Source organism: Apodemus sylvaticus, chromosome 7 (genome assembly GCF_947179515.1).
Source record: "Apodemus sylvaticus chromosome 7, mApoSyl1.1, whole genome shotgun sequence".
Classification (NCBI taxonomy): Eukaryota; Metazoa; Chordata; class Mammalia; order Rodentia; family Muridae; genus Apodemus; species Apodemus sylvaticus.
The window spans coordinates 57,071,425-57,092,114 of NC_067478.1; the positions used below are offsets into that span (position 1 = coordinate 57,071,425).

Genomic DNA, 20,690 nt, shown 5'->3' on the forward strand with positions numbered 1-20,690 from the left:
TACAAAATACACAGAGGTCATTTTGACCTCTCTAAGGGGTTATACTGGCTAGAGTTTTGGAGTGACCTAGTTAGGTTTACAGGTCATAGAAGCCTTAGGAGTTGCTAGTAGAGCATAGGGACCTTGCTTCTTCTTCCACTGGAAACAGTGTTATGAGAAAACCCCCATTGCAGTAAGAATATTAAATGTATCCTGTCCCTCAATACTAGGAATTGAACACAGGGCCGCACAAATACTAGGTAAAGTGTTCTACTATTGAGCTACATCCCCAGCCTTTTGTTTTCAAACTTCTTAATTTGAAGCTGGAGAAATAGCTCAATAGTTAAAAAGTATTTGGCAGCTGTCACAAGGTACCTGAGTTCAGTTCCTAGCAGCTCCATCAGGTGGCTCAAAAGCACTTGTAACTGGGCATAGGAGATTTCACAGCCTCTTCTGGTCTCTGAAGACATCTATATACACACATGTTCAAGACAGACAGACATTGTCACTACCCTCCTTTTTTTTTTTTTTTTGAGGTAGAATCTTTCTAAGTTGCCTGTTCTAACCTTGAACATACTATGTAGCCCAGAGTGTGTCTTGTATTTACAGTCCTCCTGTCTCACCTTCCTAAGTAGCTGGGATTATATACCTGTACTTTCACACCTGACTTAGTTTGTTTGCCTGTAAGGAATTTTTCTGGCATGCCCCCCCACTCTCATTTTTACGATTCTGCAGGTGGTAAATGCACCAAGTTTTTTGGAAGACTAAAGGTGAATAAATGCATGTTTTAGAATTCAGGAAGTATGCTTAGAAATAGGCCATATTTGCCTAAAATGTTACATTTTAAAGCTTTTAATTCTTTTAAGGTAATAAGGTTAGAGGTATAATTAAGTAGCAAATAATTAATTTCTAAAATAATTTTATTGCTTACTCTAAATATTTATCACTTTAAATAATTTTATTGACCAGGAAAGATGTAATTGAGGAGGAAGTGTTGAATAAGTTGAACAGGCATCTCTATGAATAGAATTGGAAGAGAAACAACTTTTTTGAAATAGGGAATGGTGGGATCATAAAGACAAAGACCTCCTCATCCCAGATCACTAAATTCAGTAGATAGAAAATCTGTCTTTAGATGAATAGTAGATGAATAGTATGGGGTAAGAGAAGTAACTTTTTACTAGGAAAACTGTAGTCTATCTTTCTGGGAATAGATTCAATTAAGAATAGACTTGTATATAGGGAATAACACTTTAATGGGTCTAACATGAAATATTAACAAGAAATATGATCTGGGAAGATTAACTAAATAGATCTGCTTATGAAGTCATACTTGGGTCAGGGGAATTGGAGCCAGATTACAAAGTAATGCAACCAGAAGAAATTTTACCAAAGGTGGTAGTACTTGTGGAATCGCTGATAGGACCAGGTGGCTGGGGAGCCGTGGAGCCTCTAAACACTGCCCTGCCACAGAAAGGTAACTGTAGAATTCAGTTCTCTGTAGTTTTCAGGCTGTAACAGGTTTGCTATTTTGTGTGTGTGTGTGTGTGTGTGTGTGTGTGTGTGTTAAAAACTACCCGATTGATTAAAAACAAAAAATGTTTTTTGTGTGGGTGTGAAGAAAGGCTAAAAATAGCTTTCCTTCCTTGTGTCCATTTGTTAGGACTTAGATAGTTGAGCTTAATGTTACCATCTTCCCTATAGCAAGGAAGATCTATCCTCAAACCTGTTTACAATTTGTTCTTTTATATTTTGAAGGGGAATGGTATAGATTTTATGGTGAATAGGAAGTTTAAATGCACTAATTAGAAAGGACACACAAATTTTGAAATAGTATTTTATGCCTCTTGACCTCAGGTACAAAACAGGAGATGAAGCAGTTAAATAGCAAAGCAAGACAGAAGGGACAGAGAATTAAAGTAAGTGTTTTCTATGTATTGCATCTATGTTCCCATTAATCTCTGTTTTGTTACATAACTGCTGCTTTCAACATGTTCTAGATGTGAAGAAAGTTATGGGTGAGAAAGGGTGTATTTTAAGGTTAGGTTTAAATGAGTCTGGGGAGTCATTGTGACTCTTAGTGCTGTTCAGGGAGGCATCTGCCTGTTCTTACTTAAGAGAAGTAAGCATCTTTAATATTATGAGATGTAAGCATCTTTAAAACTCTGCAACATGTTTTGTAAGCTGAAAGAAATCACATAGTTTTAAATTGCCTACCATTCTAAGACAACCACTCTTTTTTTTTCAGCCTACCCATTCTTAGAGCAAACCTGTTAAGGCTCTGCTACTGATCTTTCTAAAAAGCATATATATTTTTTTTTGTCAATTTCTCACCTCAAGTTAGTTTCACTTAAGTCTATATGCCTATACAATCCTTGTCAGGACAGATTGACTTTAAAATTCTCTATACTAGGATTTTTAGGCTTCATAGCTAGTAAGTGGGTGACTGAGGTCTAGGAGACTAGTAGAGCAGTAGTATAGCTCTGCTAGGTGTGAGGCTACACCCACTCAACCCAAATTTGCCAGATGTCTCTCAAGTATATTTCAATTTAGTCTTTGATATCCCCTTTTATAATTGTTCTGATGAATCTTGATAGTCTCTTTAGTTTTTCCTTAGCTTAGTGATTTCTTACTTATGAAAATACAATGTAGGATAGATTTCAGATGAACACATTTTTATAACTAACTAGTTACTTTTATTAAACTGTTAGAGTTCCCATTTATCATAGTACAGTTTACAGACTTACCTTTGATATGTGGTTGCTTAGATCTTCAAGAATTTCACACCAAGAAGCCATTTTCAAAATTATTTTTATTTTTGGATGTAAGGAAATTAAGGATTTGAGAAGATAGATTAACATTTAGGAATGGCAAACAGGCTAGATGGCTGAAGCTGTCCATCCCCTCCCTCTTACTGTGTTGATTTTTTAAAGTGTGTGTTTCCATTCTTAACCATTTAGGGCTTTAGGAAACAATACTCTAGAGATCTTAAGGCTATCCTATGACCTGCATTCATCCTTTTTTCCCCTTGTTTCATATTCATTCATATTCTCATTCTCTCTCTGTCTCTCTCTGTCTCTCTCTGTCTCTGTCTCTCTCTCTCTCTCTCTCTCTCTCTGTATGTGTGTGTGTGTGTGTGTGTGTGTCTGTCTGTCTGTCTGTCTGTCTGTCTGAACATCTGGAGGAAATTGATTCTGTTCTTTCACTATATGTGTCTTGAATATGGAACTCAAAGTCATCAGGCCTGGTAGCAAGCACCTTTACCACATCACTAGCCCTGCTATCATTATTTCTTACAAAAAATTATTTTATGTGTTGTAAAAATTGAGCTGTAGCACCAGTCAAATGACCTGAACAAACTGAGTTCTGATCTTTTAGTTTCCTCTCTGCAAAGAATTTTTTCCTTAATAATTAAATAGAGAAAGTCATTTTTATATACAGACAGACCAATTTGGAATCTGTTAGCATTGTTTCCTCTTTTTATTTCTAGTCACATAAGAAGTTATATATCCATTCTGAAACAAAGCTTTGCTATGAACTTTAAAAGTCTGAGTGTTCTATTGGAAAGACAACAATTTTGAAGTCCTAGAGTCTGTCCCAGACAAGATGGTAGGCTATTGTGATTTTTAAATCCAACAAGAAATCCTAGTCATGAAAAATAAATTTTGTTTGAGTTCTTGAAACTGGGAAAAGTTTATTATGTTACAGTTCTTGGTATTTGGAGGTTATTGGGGGCAGGATCAATGGTGTAAGCCAGTTCTTAGACTGTTATATTCTTACAACAAAATATAGAGTTGTATATTCTAAGGAAAGAAGCCTTATTTCTTCAAACCTATTTGAAATATGTATGCCATTTGTAAAGTAAGAGTCAAAAAGGTGGTTTCGAATGCCAGAAGGCTTAGCCTTATCAGTATGTTTTCCTTGTTACATACTTGTGTTGTACCATACTCTAATGGTTATTCTAAAATCCTCCTCTTCAACACAGTAAACTGACACACAAGCTTTCCTCCTGTCAAGTGAAACAATTATTTCAATGTATTTCATTCAGCTTTCTGTCTCTGTGACAAAATACCTGTGAAAATAGAAGCATAAAGACATATTTGACTCCATAATTTCTTGATGCAAACTGGGACAAGGTACAGTGCCCAAGGAAGAACTCCTTTACTTGGGTCCTACCTCCTAGGTTTCTACCCCATGTCAGTAGTTCAGCAAATAAAGCCCCACCTTTGAACATGTCTGATACAGTAGGCCATCAAGTAACCAACCTCTAGGAGGTTCTTCAGACTTGCACTACAACATAGTATAATCAGTATGGTCCTTTGTACAGAGAACAGAATATATTTGGTGTTTAGGAAGTTGTTTTATGGTGCAACAATAAAATACCAGCTGTCTTTGTGGTATTCAACGATAATCTGAAGCATTAAGGTGATTTCATTGTGGAAAATATCAAAGAGTTTTTTTTTTTTTTTTCACAAACCTTTCTGTACCTTATTTACTAACAGGTCTTCAGGGAACTAATACCTGTAGCTGTCTTCCTTTGTGAGGACTAGACTTTCCTCTGGGTCTCCTCTCTCCCAGAGGCCTTACTGAAGAGGAGCCATTTTTTTCATCATAGTCTTGTTTATAAGTTGACAATGCAGCATGGACATTTTCTTGTTAATGTCTGTAGCTCTTTAGAGATGGGGCCTTGTTAATTTCCCCATCAGTGGTTGAGATGGATGTTAACTTGATATTGCCATTGTGCAAGTCTTGTTTAGGGGACTGTATTGTTACAGTTTCATAGGTGTAACTCTGTATATGTAGAAGATGCTATCTTGTAGCAGACCTCCTGGTCCTCAGGTTCTTATTATCTTTCTACCTCTTTTGTTTAGATATTCCCAGAGCATCTGTTATATGAGTTGTGTTGTTGGATGTCTCAGTTAGGGATGGGTTGCCCTTTCTGCATTTTAACCAGTTGTGCGTTATTGCTTCAAAAAGTAGCTTCTTTGAGGAGGTTTGTCAGCTGTATGTAACCTCTGTCTTAGAAGTATTAGAACTTTTGATGTATATATGTTTTTAACTTTTCTGAATATAGTTTTTAATAAATAAATCTTGTACATTTTCTGTTTACTTAACTGAATATTTTAAAATTCTTGATGCTGGTAGTTATGGTATAAAATTTCATTTTCTGATTCATGTCTAATATGTAAAGTCTACAAGTGGTTTTTGCTTACTAACAGTTTTGCTACACTCATTTACTACTTGTAGTGTTTTTGGGTTTTGGGGGGTTTGTTTGTTTGTTTGTTTGTTTGTTTTTTGGTCCATTCTGGAGAATTTTCTGTTTGGATACCATTTTCTTCATGCCTTGGTTTACAAAGGAAATTCCCATGTTTTCTTAATTCAGTGAAGATATTTAACAAATGTGGATATTGTTGTTTTTTATGTTCCATTCTTATAGATTTTCTTTATAGTGTGTTCTTGTTAGAATAATGACTATGGTTATTTTCTAATGTAAAAGTGATCTTGTAGCATTGACGGTTGTGGAGCAAATTTTTATGTCTATGTTTTCAGTTTGTTACAGTGTTGCAGGTTTTCGTGTCTGAGAAATTATGTTCTCTGAAAGGGTTTTCTTTTACTTTTTGTATTTTCTTTCTCAAAATTAAGTAACATGATATTGCTAGCCTAAAGTTATATTTTTGTAAGAGTTTATGCAGAATTGATAATATATATATTTTAAATTTTTGATAGATTTTAGTACTGAAGACAATTTGGGCCTTAATTCTCTTTCAGATTTTTAATTTTTAAAAACATATTTATGTGTAGTATAGAGGTCAGTCAGTGGACAACTTGTTGTGGGCTCCGTGGATCTAACTGAGATCATTGAACTTGGAGACAAGCACCTTGACCTAACTAAATTCAGGCCTGAGACAATTTTTAGTTTGTCTATAAATAAAGGATTTTTCATGTATTTCTTTAACAAGATTACTTGACTTTGATAACTTAAGAATTGTGCCATGTGTCCATTCCATCTAAGTTGCATTTCATATAATACTTTTTTCTTTTTAATATTTGAATTAGTTGTCTCTTACTGTATTAAATGACGAAACACTTAGCAGTTTAACATATTATTTTTCTTTTTTTATTGAATATATTCTTTATCTACATTTCAAATGTTATTCCCCTTCCCAGTTTTCCCTCTCCCAGAAAACCCCTATCCCACCCACCCCCACCCCTGTGCCTCCATGAGGATGCTTCCCCACCCAGCCCATTCCCACCTAGCCTCCCTCAAATCCGAAGGCTGGGGCATCTATCTAGCTTCCATAGGACTAAGGACCTCTCTTCCCACCTATGCCCAGCAAGGCACTCCTTAGCTAAAAGTGCAGCTGGAGCCATACGTACGTACCCCTTGGGTTGATTGATGGCTTAGTCCCTGGGAGTGCTGGACAGTCTGGTTGGTTGATATTGTTGTTCTTCCTATGAGGTTGCAAACCCCTTCAGTTCCCCCAGCGGAAAGGAGCCTGATATGGCTGTCTCCTGGGAGGCCCTGCCAGAGCCTTACAAATACAAAGGCAGATGCTAGCAGCCAACCATTAGACTGAGTGCAGGGTCCCCAATGGAGGAGTTGGATATTTTTTTTCTAATACTTCCTGTAGTCTAGAAATCTGGTATAACTTCGCCTAGATCTTTGCTTTAGTGTCTCTGCCTTGTTAGTCAGAAATAGTATACCTACATTGGAAGGGCTAGTTAGATAAGGATCTGCTGTGAAGGTATGACTATTTTTGTATTGGTTTTGTTTTTTGTATGTAGGGTACCTGGGAATTGAGGTATTCTGATAGCTTTCAGTAGAAATGATCCTTACATTATCATGCTGATTACCATTTTACAAGATTTCTAATTATCAATATAATTCAGTTGCTTTAAGTATCCTGTAGCAAATCATAAAAGTTGTTCTACCTGTCCAGACATGTTTTTTGCCTTGATGCTCCCATTTGAAGCTGTGCTGACATTTGATCATCTGTGCTATTTATGTTTTTGTATAGGAAGTTTAATTTGAAATTTGGCGGGGTGACCAGCCATAACTTGATAATTTCCTGGTCCTGCTATCCTGTCCCTTGTACTAACAGATAATTTAGTAATATTAATCACTCCTTGGAGACCTTGATGTAACATGAGTTAGGTTTCCTAGAAATTCAGGAGAGAGTATATGAGTTTGTGCACACACACTTCTGCATGTGTGTTTCTTTTTCCAAACTGTGAGCTATTTGAACATAGGGATAGTTTCATTCATCTTGTAGCCTAGAATAGTAGAGTGCTTAATATGTTATAGAAACAAGACATATATAAATAGCCATTCTTCTATATGCACATTTAATTTCATTAATAACTAGATTAAAATGACCTGAGAAGACACATAAAAGATACAAGAATTCTGGGTATGGTGGTGCATAGCTTCAATCTAGCATGCAGGAGGCAGAGGCAGGTTGATTTCTGTGAGTTTGAGACCAGCCTTGTCTACAGAGAGAGTTCCAGGACAGCTATTGCTCTTTTACATAGAGAAACCCTGTCTTGAAAACCCAAGGGAGTTTTGGGGGAGGGGGGGAGTGGTGAGATACAAGAGCTAAGGGATAGATAAGAAGAAAATGAGAGGAAAGGTTAAGAAAAGGAAAGACAAGATTGACAAGTATTGGTAAGCACTTCTGTTAGCATCTGGATAGAGATTGGCACTGCATTGAAAAATTTAGAACAGACAGAAAAAGAGATGATGCAGTTCAGCTCTTGTTAATGTTGAAAACTGCCTTATTGTTGTGTGTGTGTGTGGGGGGGGGGAGGGACTAAATGCCTGTATTAGAGACTACTTTTTAAGGTATATAATTACCATTTATTTGCATTTTAATCACAAATATATTACTCTTAATGTAGTGCTTTTAAACTTTCTGACAGTTTGATTGAACTAAGCAGATGTGATACAGGTTATTGTTTCCCTCTGATAGTGGATTAGGTTGTATTTAATTCATGCACTAGATGTAATTACTTTTATGTGTTTTGATACCTGCTAAACTATCTTGCCAGCCCCATACAATACTTTTTAAAATTGAAAGAGGGAAGTGGGAGGGAAGAAGAGAGAGTAATATGCATGAGGATGTAGATGGAGATGGACATCTGGGTGTTCAGTTCTATCGCTCTCTGCCCTATTCTCTTGTGACAGAGTCTCTCGCTCAGCCTGGAGCTTGGCTGGTGCCCAATAAGTCTAAGCAATTTTCCTGTGTTCTTTCACCCATAGTACTGAGGTTATAGGCATGCAAAGTTGTTCTTGGCTTTGTTTTTATATGAATGCTAAGCATTTGAACTTAGGTTCTTAGTTTTAAACTGTAAGCGTTCTTACCTACTGAGTTATCTCCTTCCGGCCCCCTGAAAATTAAGATTTAAAAAATGTTGTGAAAAGGTGATGAGCACATACCTGTAAAAGTCCTTGGTATTCCAACTGAGATAGGAAAGCCACTTGAGCATAGAATAAGCAAGACTTTGCTAATAATTGACTGATTGATTGATAATATAGGTATATCAATAGAAGGATCTTGAGTTATAACAATTTTAATAGATTGCATGTTAATTCAGATGCAGGTCTCATTGATCATTTCAGCTCTGTTTTCTTATTATAGCAAAAGCCAACATTTCTAATTTCTTGCAACATAAAGTGAGCATAAAGTTAGAAGAGCATCTTATAAACACATTTCATTTTTTTTAATCAATCCTACTCACTGTTTACTTTAAAATGTATAGGTTAAAACAGATATTTAAAAATAGTTTAATTGTTCCTGGCTGGGGCAGGTTGTGAATTTGAGCCCAGCCTGGTCTACAGAATAAATTCCAGGATATCCAAGGCTAAACAGAGAGACCCTGTCTCAAAACAAAGCCACAACAAATAACAACAACAACCCCCCTCCATTTAATTGCTTTAAATTTTAAACTGGAACTTTATAATTTTTGTACTTCTTTATTTTTATTTTCTATTATATGAATAATATGGCTGAAAATTAGCATTTCCTAGAGTTAGTACAGCTTCTTGATTTCAGAAAGTATATAGACTGTATTGCCTTGTTTTCACACTGTACCTAGGAATGGCAGTGAGAAGGGGTGACTGAAAGAATACTGAGGTGCATTGGAAAGTAGTATGTCAGTTAGTATTTGTACAGTGTTAGCTTTTAGGATAAAAATAAACTCCAAGGGGTGACCTTTGTCAGGGCTGTTCTGTTTTGTCATCTTTTTGGATTTGACAGATTGGACTATGATTGTGGTTCCCAAAATACATCTTACAGCATCACCATGTTGTAAATGTTGCATGGAAACTTCTTGATTATCTGTCACATATGTATCACTGGCTCTGTAGTAGACAAATATAAAGCCCATTTAATTCAGAGTTCACATTCCCAGAAGATTAAAACTAAACAGTGAAAGTTGTGATGTGCATCTATAAGCTATAATGACTCAACAGTTACTTAGCCCTTAGAATCTAGCATTTTTGTTGAATTAACATCTTTTTTTCACAGATGTAGTGAGACCTGTCTTTGTTCCTTTAATGTCTTCTTGGATGTGAGTGTGTAGTATGCAGAATGATGAATGTTCAGTGATATAGCCCCTCAGTCAGGCAGGGCAGCTTCTGTCTTACTTGGTTTCTTTTCAGTTTTCCTCATCTTCTGTCATGATTTTATGTTATCAAAGCTTGGTATCACCTGAAATTTCAAAAATTAACCTGAAACACTATGATTTTGAGGGCAGTGCTATGGTATGTCTAGGAGTCTGAGAACCAGAAAGAAACTTTGGTAAACTTTCCTCTGTCCCTCACTTGCTTTTAAGAAATTGTATTTTTGTGAAAGAAATGTAATAGCTATTGTGAAGTATTCTTAGTATTATTATTTTGTGGTATTTATAATTTTCTTTTCAGACCTATGGATTTAATGAGCCATTTTATTAAGGGTTATCCCTTTTTTGTTTAATAGCCCAGATTCCAAAAGAGTAGATCTTTGTAAGAATGGTAACTAAGGAGGAATAGGAAGAGAGAAGCATTCCTAGTGTATTTTAACTCAGAAGTATGGTGGTGGGTTGTTTGTTGTTTGTTTTTTAAGCTATGTTTTTCTTTTTAATGATGTGTAAAACTTTCTTTTTGTATGCAATAAGAGCATGTCCAAAGGTCTTTTCTTTTGGATGATTTGAGATCTTAGAGATGATTTCAGTGATGGTCTATTAGAATGTTCTTAGTCTTTGTTTTCTCTGGGGGGAGGGCATTGAAATTTGAAGACAGTAGACTAAGGCTGGTGTTGCCTCAGAAACTCAACTTTTAAGAGTAATAAAGTGTTATTTTTTTTTAAAAAAAAAAGATCTGTTTATTGGTTCATTTTTGTGAGGGGATGGTGGTGTCCGGTGGTGTTTGTTTGCTAAGTTTAGCACATGGAAGTCAGAGAATAACTTTCAGTAGTTCATTTTCATTTTCTGTGTGGGTCTCAGGGATTGAACTTGGGCTTGGAGGCAAGTGCTCTTCAGTGCTGTGAATGATAAGGAGCTTAGTTAGGAGACCTTGTGTAAGCTTGTGCATTAATAAGGTGTTAGGTACTCTCCTTAATATTTTGGTCTTTTCCCCCCTTAGGGTTTTACAGACAGCCCTCATTACAGTGATCACTTGAATGACAGTCGTTTAGGAGCCCATGAAGGCTTGTCCCCAACACCTTTCATGAACTCAAATCTGATAGGTAAGTTGATGACTCTGTGTAAGTAGTCTTCTCAAGTGTCTGTGCTCAGAGACCCTTTCTGTTATTATGTCCTAAACAAATATATAAAAGAAAACTCCCATGGTACTAGAAGTATTCAAGTTTTCCTCACTTAATCCAGGCTAAGGAACCAGTATGTGGAAATCAAGGTCATTCTTTTAGAGGACTACTAAGAGTGTATAAAAGAAAGTTTCATGATTTTTTTAGTTTAGTCAGTGTCTTTGTGATATCACACATGACAAGTTCTCTAAACCAGCCATGCATTCTTTCAAGGGCACTTGTGGTTTACTATTTGTCTTATCAGGTATATTTATGTAACAATTAAAAATATGACAAAACATGGGCAAATTTTATTTGTTTTGGACCATTTTTCTTTGGGAACATTTGATAAAAGCTTAATATTTCATTTATACACTATTATAGGGTCTGTTTAAGTATTTGGACTTTTATTGAGGATGTGTAAAAGTATTTCCAAATAAAGTGAAGTTTGAAGGGTTAGACCTCTCACCTACACCCGATCTTTATGTTTTTATCACTAGTCTTGGTGATCATTCTCTCTCTCTCCCTATCCCATGCAGAATATTCTCCCTTTATGTGCCTTCCTTAATTTGAAGTTGTTCATTCTGAAGTAAGCCTCACATTGTGTTGTTATGCAACCTCCCTCCAGATTGGATATTACTCTTTTTAAAAGGAAGTATTTATACTTCTTACAAAATCTGTTTCTAAAGAATCTGCCTTGTAACATCATTTTTTGTCTTGTATATACTATAGTTGAAAATATTCTAAATGCCTTATGTAGTTTATTGTATTAACTGTCATTAGCATCATAAAAATATAGTTTGCGTGACTGACATTGATTTTACTATTCCTCACCATTGGTTATATTGTGATATTAGAATTGACTTTTGACAACTATGTCAATCTAAGTAGGTTACTCAATCCAAAATCCTGGTGGTCTACAGATGCTTTGTAATGGATCTTAGCCTGTTGCAACCTTTGTTTTTTCTTCTTGTCTACTTTTAAGTAGCAAAAGTCTGATAATCTAGTGTGAATTTTGCCTATGGCAGCCGACAGTCTAAAGCAAGGATCATCATTGACTATGACATAAGACCTGTATAAGCAGTGAAATGTGTGCTGAAAACCACTGGCTTTCAATATAAGTGTAAATAAAAGTTATGCTGATTAATGGGTCACTTCAGATGTAAAACCCATTAATTACATTTAAAATAAAACAGTTTTCACCAAAGAAAATTTCTGCATTTTTGTTTTAATTTTCCATTGAGTTTTCACTTTAAAAAATCCTTTTTTTTAAACTTTAATTTTTTAAAAAACTTTTCTGTCAAGCAGTATTTGTATATATGTACAGGCAAGTGGAAGTTGATGGTAAAGGAGACTGTCACTCTGAGATGTAAGAATTTATGACCCCTCTTGAATGTATAGCCTTATGTCATTCAGCCTTCTTCATAGGCGTGACCTGCACCCACTGCAATTACATCATATGCACAGTTTGGGGCCAAAGTAACTGTTAAAACTGTGGGAAATAAATGAAGTCTTTAGGAATATATCAGTCATTTCTGAACAGCTGTTAACTGAAAACTAATTCTATAATTCAGTTTGAGGTTCTGTTTCCTTATGTGGAGCCTTTATGAACATGTATTTGTTCTTTTTTCTGTTTTTGAAGAATTATTGGAATACCTTTAAAGATTATCCCTTCTCTAAAATCTACATATAAGTCTATAAGTAAGATTTGTGAACAGGCTGATTTTTTCACTGTTCAAATGGAAAAAAATTCTCATTTATATGAACTACCTAGTGTAGTGAGTCCAGTACAACTGTACAGACTTATGTTTTATCTACTTTATTTAAACTTCCTAATTTTAAAGTATTTTACATTTAAAGGGGATGGGGAGAAATAACCTTGCAGTTATTGATTAGGTAGATGCATTCAGAAAGGATCCCTTTCCTTTTTTTTAATAAGATGATTATATGCGTAACTCAGTTTGACACCCTACACTAAGTGATATGCATAGCAGGATCTTGGTTTTGGAAATGAACATTTCTTGTAGTGCAGTAGGCAATCCAGCAAGATGCGAGATGCAGTGGCTAAACTGTTAAGGACCTAAACATATGGATGTTAGCTCTGGATGAAGTTACAAGAGTCTCTTTTTAGATGTAGTGATGTAAGGGAGGTTTCAGTAGTAGAAACACAGTTAGAGCTTTCTGTTGGTGTGTATGTGCTGTTATGAGAAACACTGAACCATTGATACCTGTTCTTGCAACTGGTACCTTTGAAGTGCTGTGAATGGCGGATGCTGAGAACAGTTAAAGAGAAGAGAGAAGTAGAGAACAGAAGTTGTCATTGCTGCCAGTGTACTAAGATAGCGTTAAGCAGGAAGAGAAATCATTCATGTTATTCTTTTTTAAGTATTATGTTCATCTGTAAGTACATTTGTCTGAAGATAGAGTAGGTGATAAAAAGGCCATGTCTTTCATGATGGAACTTTGAAAATTTTTAACCATTACATTGCAAAAATCTCACAAGTTTTGATAATAGTTTGATAAAGAATAATTTTCCACAGAAAACTGGATTTCTATATTAATTTAGATATTTTGAAGTGTTTTTATTTAGGAAATAAAGCTATTGCATTATACTACGTCATTTTTTTTAAATGAATTTCAGAATTATCCTGTTGATTTTTTTTTTCAGTCTGCAATGCTAGAGGGCTTTTCTTGTGTTTCAAAAGAAACAAATATACCCTTTGGGTGCATAACTAAACAGTTAATTACAGACAGTTCTGTTAAAGCTGTGAGCAGAGCCTTGACTGTAGCTGTAAGTTGCAGTGGTGTCATCCTACAGTTTGGTTAACACAGTCTCCAAAGCTCTGGCTCATTCTTTCACTTGTGATTCTCTCATTAATTTCCAGAGTTTGCCTTCTGGGGCTGGAGAGATGGCTCAACAGTTAAAAAAACACTTGCTAGAGGAGTGGTCCCTGGTTCTGGAAAGACTCAGTGAAACAGTATTTGGCAAAACCAGAACGGGGAACTGGGAAGGGGTGGGAGGGAGGACAGGGGAAGAGAAGGGGGCTTACGGGACTTTCGGGGAGTGGGGGGGGCTAGAAAAGGGGAAATCATTTGAAATGTAAATAAATTATATCAAATAAAAGGACTATATCAAAGATAAAAAAAAAAAAAAAAAAAAAAAAACCACTTGCTAGGCTTGCAGAGGACCTGGACTTGGTTTCCAGTATCCACATGGTGGCTCCAGGGGATACTTGTATACTTGGTGCACATATATATTTTTCTTTAAGGATTGATAATATTTTGGGTGATAGTAGTTCCAATTTACTAGTTGAAATGGGAAGTGGATTATTTTGTGGAATTACATTCCCTCCATTCCTCAAATGGTTGTGGAAGGGGCAGCTGCAGTTCTTTTCCGTGATTGCTGGTTGCATTAGTCGTTTAAGAGGAGATGTGTGCATGTGTCCTGAACAGAAGATGAGGCTTTGGACCATCTTGAAATTTTTTTCCTAAGGCATTTACTTCTATTTCTTTAGAACTGCTTTATTAGTATTCTTTTAAGAATGACATCAGCATATGGTAGAATAGAGGGACACTGGAGAACTATAAATTAGGATTTGAAGGTAGCATTTACTTTTCTGTTAGGGTTTTCAAGGATATTCAGTACCTCAAGGATTTTATGATTCTATCATATTATTCTGGAAATGGCTGAAATTAGAATTATAATTTCCATCTTGCAAATGCTGAAATGGAGTTGCGGGAAATTACATGTGGGCCTTAAGCCATGCAGCCAGTAAATGGCAAAACTGAAAGTGAGAAAGCCCGTCTACCAGTTGCTTCTACTTCCCCTTTAGGTGCTTTTTCTTTCCTTACTGCTTTTAGGTGCTCACGAGGCCAGCAGTTCCTAGCCATAATTACCTGTATTTTGATCTTGATAAGTGACCATGAACAAAGTCAAATAACCTCAGACAGTGTTTCTGTATTTACAAGTGCATCTTGCTCTTGTAAAAACTCTCAGAACAATAAGAACCTCTTTACTTGGTTAGCCCACTACATCCAGAATCATACGACATACGTGTTCATGACTTAACAAATAAAAAATACCATTAGGCTCTAGGAAACTAGCTTTCTAGGAGAAAGATGCCAGAAAGTGCATAGTAGGTGCTCAAAGAAAAGTGAGTGTACTTCAACGTAAAGCGGCACCGTGCTTATCAGATGGCTTATGTGCTTTTATAGCTCATTTAGGTTTCTTGCTCCTCTCAGTACCAGTCAGTAGTCTAATAGTTCAGTACACCATTTTTACTGTAAGTCTCTACTTACAGCTGTCCTTTCCTTGCTGAAGTCTCTACTTCAGCTCCTTCCTTTTCTACTTCAGAGTTTAAACCACCACTCTGGTAGAAGCCACTGTTTTGTTTCACATAAAATAGTTTATTAGTGTGTGGGTTTTTATCATTTTTAATTTTGCTTTTTTTTTTTTTACGGGGGGTGGGGTGGGGGCTTCAAGCCCAGGTACTTTTTCTGTGCATTGAGTTTTTCAAACAACCAAGTTTCAAGGAGAACTGTTTATACAATTGATATAGCCTACACTGGAATTTGTAATAAGACCAAAAGTATTACGAAGTCACACTTAAATGTAGAATCACCAAATTATTAACGTACAGTAGAGCTCTCACCCTAATAATTTGATATATGTAAATTTTTTGCTGAGATAATGAAAATGACAGTAATTTTCTTAAGGGTCAGAAGGATGAGTTTTTGATGCTTTCTTCATGTTTAGTCATTTCCACATCTCTAAAAGTATGTGGTCTTACTGATCTGCATCTTCACACCCTTTGCTGTTTATTCACACACACACACACACACACACACACACACACACACACACACACACACACACGGCACTGAGAGAAGTACAAGGGAATGAGGACTAGTTACCGCTGAAGAGGCCAAAGCCTGGTGAGTGTTCATGGCCCAGTTCTTGGACCTCTTCAGCTCACCTCCCCTTCCTGCACTGGTTTAGATATCATGTGTACTTCAACTGTTTTTACTGTATAGCTTTTTTCTTTCTTGCTATTGCTTAGTACCTTTATAGCCAGTCTGATCTGTTGAGTACACTTTACAGTTCTATAATGGTGTTAGTCTGAGAGGTAAGTCTTCCTTAAGTCTTCCCAAGGCCTGTGTCTAATTCCAGCCCAGTAAAGATGAACTTAAAATCTGAGGCTACCTGTAGTAGGAGAAATGGCAGTTGCTGTGGCTCTATGGTCACTGGAGAACAAAAGTTTGAGGAATTTCTATAAACTTTGCAATTTAAATGCATTGAATTTGAGGGATACACCATAGCACACAGTTGAGTGTTTTGGGGGTGTAACAGGGCAACAGCATCAGTTCATATCTTCTCCATTATAACAGCTCAGATTCATCGCTTAGAGTACTAATGATGATTGCCACATTGTTTAATAAAGGCTTATTATTGTTTTATGTTTATATTAAATGTCTTGTCTGGAGTGGACAGGGCCTAAAGATTGTTTCCCTGAGGGGCTGTGAGCTGGGCCTAATGAGATGTGACCGAGGACTAGAGATGAGTGCTACTGCTGTTCCCATGCTGTGTTTCAAAGCAAAGGGTAGTAGTAGTTCAGATAGCTACCACGGTTTTTTTTAACTACTAAATAAAAATGAATTTTATCTCTGAAAAATGGGAGCCAGAGAAATGATTCAGTGTTTAGGAGCTCTTGCAGAGTACCTAAAGTTTTATCTACAACACCACATGGTGACTTACAACCATCTAAATCTCCAGTTCCACAGTATCTTATGCCGTCTTCTGGCCTCTGGCATGCACCAAGCATGCATACAGTGCACAAACATACATACAAGCAAAGGACCATGCATTTAAAAGACCAAAATTTAAAAATTTTTAATTTTTAAAAAAAATTAAAATATTGAAAAATTGAAAGCATGTCTTGAATTGCTTTTGTTTATCTTGTATAGGTTTTATTGTTCAAAGGTACTCATTGAATTCTTCACTTAGGTTTTTATTTTGTCAAGTACGTCCCATATTACTGAAGTCATGAGCTTGACCTAACCTCTGGCATGTACCTATCCTGCCTCCCTATCAAGCACACTTGGATATGCAGACACAGTAGCACAGTCATACAGTAGCACAGTAGCACAGTAAATTCTATCTGACCATAACTATTACTAAGTGAGAGATAAGGTTGGATGATTAAGTTTGATGTAAAGAATTCTCTCCCTTCCTTTAAAATGCTAGTCACAATTAGAAAGTTCTTAAGCAATTTTCAGGTTTTTAGCAGCTGGAGGAAGCTGTCACTGAAGGAAGAACATGAAAGTTTAGGTAAAACTGTTTTGAGTCCCCAGGGTTAGGTGTTTTAGGCAAATAGCTCCTTAGAGAGAGTCCTACCTTAGGGTCCTCTGAGGTAACCAGAAGGAAAAATAGGGGGTGGGTCCTTAGAAATAAAATTAAGAAAAACATTTGTAAGCTAATGCATAACTTTTCTTGAATTTTTAAGAATTCTGCTAGATTTGTTAAAATTGCCCTGAATTTGATTAGAAGTACCTGATTTATACTTGAAATGTATACAAAGATTCAGTAATAAATAAAAATGAGCCACTATGCCATCAGAGTTTTTGTTTAGAAAATCAAAGACTAGCTATTAGTTAGATCATAAGTGGGAGCAAAACAAATGAAGTTTTTAAGTAGTGTTTTTTTATTTCTTAGCAATATGAAGGAGTTCTTAGAGTAGGACTTTTTTTTTTTTTTAAAAAATCATGAAATCTAAAGACAAACAAACCACTGTTGGCTTAAAACGGGGCTGAATCTCAAGTGTTCACATCTTCACTCTGTTTCTTCATTCAGTCTGTCATCTTTCTGTAGGGCACATGTGTCTGCTCTATAGACATTGATGCACGCAGAACTGAGCAGAGGGATGGTCATGCTCACCCAGTGGGCCCTCTTCCTGAGGGCATTTGTAATTGTAGCAGTGTAGGGCCAGTAGAGAAAGCTAGAAGGGCTAAGATGTCAACTGATATAAAGGCAGTAAGATTCTATTTTAGGAAAAAAGGGGACATTTGAGCTCTAATAAAAAGTATAGACATTTAAAAATATTCTAAAAAATAGTTTGTTAATGTACAATAACAATTTTTGATATTGTAAATAGAATAATCTGTTAAATTCCATAATCTTTAATTCTATAATTCTTTGACTCCACTTGCTTTGTAAAAATATTAATATTTGTTTTTCCTATCTTGATGCCAGCTATTTTAAAATGTTCTTATTTTTAGTAACTTAAATCTGTGGCATAGTTGACATTTAGACAAGTACAAATAATTTATCATAGCTAATTGTTCATATAGTGTTCATATTTGTGTTGATAAATTCTAAGTATCACTGCATTACCAACGTAAGCAGAAATTATCCTCCCCAGGTTTATTTGGCTTACAGTTTTCAATGGCAGTGTTTCATTGCTCATTTCGTGTTATTCAGTATTCTGACTAAGATCATTTTCACATTACTGCAAGTCAGGATTGCATATAGATATAACAGTTTACTACTGAGTGAACATTCACATGTCTCCATTGAACTCTAAAAGTAACAGGATAGATTAGCCATCAAACTGGATCATTATAGATGAAATACTTTCACTCAAGATATAAGTAGTGAAAACATGTCTACTATTGTAATAGACCAACTCTGGACATCGGAGAAAGTGAAAATCACCCCTGAATTTTCCAGCAGATTGTAAAGCTACAGCTTTCAGCAGGAGTCTTCGTGGTAAGCACAAGGGTAATGTATCTGATTAGTGTCTAATAGAGGGCTTGAAAGCAGTGGTTCCGAAGGTTGGTAGTGCGCACAGCATGAGAGAGTTAATCAACAAAAGTAACCTGTCTCAGGTCCAAACAGTGATAGTTTTGTTGAACTGATTATGAAGGAGGTTTTACTCTATAGAATGATATTTGCAGATATTTGATGCCTGGCTATTTGGGAAGAGGACTGTGTTTTTGCCTTGAGCACACTGACAGAGTAAGGTAGCAGGAAGCTGACAGACCTGGAGCCATCCTGAGTTGTGTTAACAGATTCTAACCTTGTGAATCAAATTTTACTTTTTATTGTAAAATCTAAACAAATGCAGTCCTACTGAAGAAACTCAAGTTGCCTTTTCATAGTACCTTAATTTGGTTTTTACAAATTTTGTTGAAAGTTTGTTTTCAAGTGGGGAGATTAAAACTATAGTGCCCAGCAAAGAAAATAATGCATGAGTTTCAATGAGTATTGCTGCCTATGTTCAGTTTGACAAAACTTTCTAAGTTTAGGTTGTGGATCTAGATAAAGTATAAAAATGGGGAAACAGCAACATATGTTTAGTTAGAATGACAACTGATTGCTTTGAAGCTTTATTTTCAGAATATTCCACATTAACGCAAGCAAGTATATATAACATTTCAGCAAATGAAGAGCATGCCTATAATGCCCATGGACAGTTCTGTGCATGAGATCTGGAAACAGGACATCTGTTCAGCACTCCTATTCCTGACTGTTCTGATCTTGCTCTAGGTTTTTTTGGCTTTGCAGTGGAGCTTGCTCACCACAAGAGCTGACTAGCTGAATAGGCATCTAGTTGGCTTCTAAGTGGAGTGTGTTTCTTCACACACGCATAGAGAAGCTGAATACTAGTTAGTTTCAAGTTAGACTTCTTGAAGACAGTAAGTAGTACCTTTGGCTCTTCCTAGAAATTTGTTGTGAGCCTTAAAAAGATGTTTTAGATTGAGAGAATGTGGTGGCAACTACTGTTGGTAGAAGACCATGCTGAAAGTGATCTGAGGACATCCTGTATTTGTGGTTTGTCTGTATGGAGTAGTGGAATAGGTTGGTGGCTTTGTTTACTTCTCTTCAATTTAATAAAACATTTTGTAAGTAGGAGAGGGTCAAAGGGAAGAAATACCCTATAGGCCTATTTAGAGAAGACTAGAGAACCTTGAAGGTAATTACAGCAGTTCACTTGGACTTTGTAGCTTGTGCTTTCAGGATGGAATTTGAAAGGAAAGGAGTTGTATTTATTTATACCCTCACTCTTCAAAACTGAGAGTGTGATTTGTTCTGTAAATTTCTAGTCCAGAAACACAAGCTGCTGACAGCTGAGGACCTCTCTATAGGGTAGTGAGCTGTGGGGTGGAAAAGTTACTCAGCATGGCATTAGCCTGTGGTCTGACAATATTTACATTTTTTTGGTGATCTGACTTTATAGTGATCTGGATAACAGCACAATATTAAAGGAACTCAAGTAGCATTTTCAGGAATAGTCCCCAAGTGAACTCTGTTTGCAGGTAAAGAGCTGCTTTGGCCAATAACTTAGAGGAGTGAACACATCTCCATGGAATGCCCTCAGCTGTCATCAAGCTACAACTTGATCTCAACAGCTGTTTGGATGCAGGCACTGTAGTGGCAGCTTGGAGAGTGTAGCAGTTGAGGTTCCATCCTTTGACAAAGTCTCAGGAAGCCTTAGTTGTGTGAGGAAATAGTGTGAGTAAACAGTTCATTATTCATGAGATTAGTTTGGTATGGCACAGACTAATACTTTTCTTATAAGAGTTGAAATATTACCTGTCTTTACATTATATTGATTGGTCTCTGGGTGCTAAACACTATGATCAGGAGTACCAGAAGGTGTTATCACCACTAGGATTTCACACTTTGTACTAAATAAGTTCCTAATGTGTAGAAGTTCGCAATTTTAATCCAGCATTCAGGAGATGGAAGCAGATAGAGCTCTGTGACCAGCTCAGTTTACATAGCCTCTTCTGGGTCATCTCAGGCTACATAGTGGGATCCTTTCTTAAGAAAAAGTGATATAATCTGGTACATTTTCTTTATGACCACATCATAAGCTGTTAACCTCATTCTCACCTTTGGTCTTCTTTAATTCTTCTAGTTAAGGAGGA

The 20,690-nt window shown here is 36.2% G+C and overlaps 1 protein-coding gene across 9 annotated transcripts in view; it reads left to right on the forward strand.

The window, feature by feature from the left end:
- Tcf12 (transcription factor 12) overlaps positions 1 to 20,690 on the forward strand; it is a 286,268-nt gene that overhangs the window by 111,999 nt on the left and 153,579 nt on the right. For 7 of the 9 annotated variants that reach the window (XM_052187848.1, XM_052187850.1, XM_052187849.1 and 4 more), the window contains one exon: positions 10,601 to 10,703. In XM_052187848.1, coding sequence (XP_052043808.1) covers positions 10,601 to 10,703 — 103 coding nt within the window. Of the gene's footprint in view, positions 1 to 1,836; positions 1,899 to 10,600; positions 10,704 to 20,690 lie in introns of all 9 variants that reach the window. The other 2 variants (XM_052187856.1, XM_052187857.1) reach the window with 1 other exon arrangement.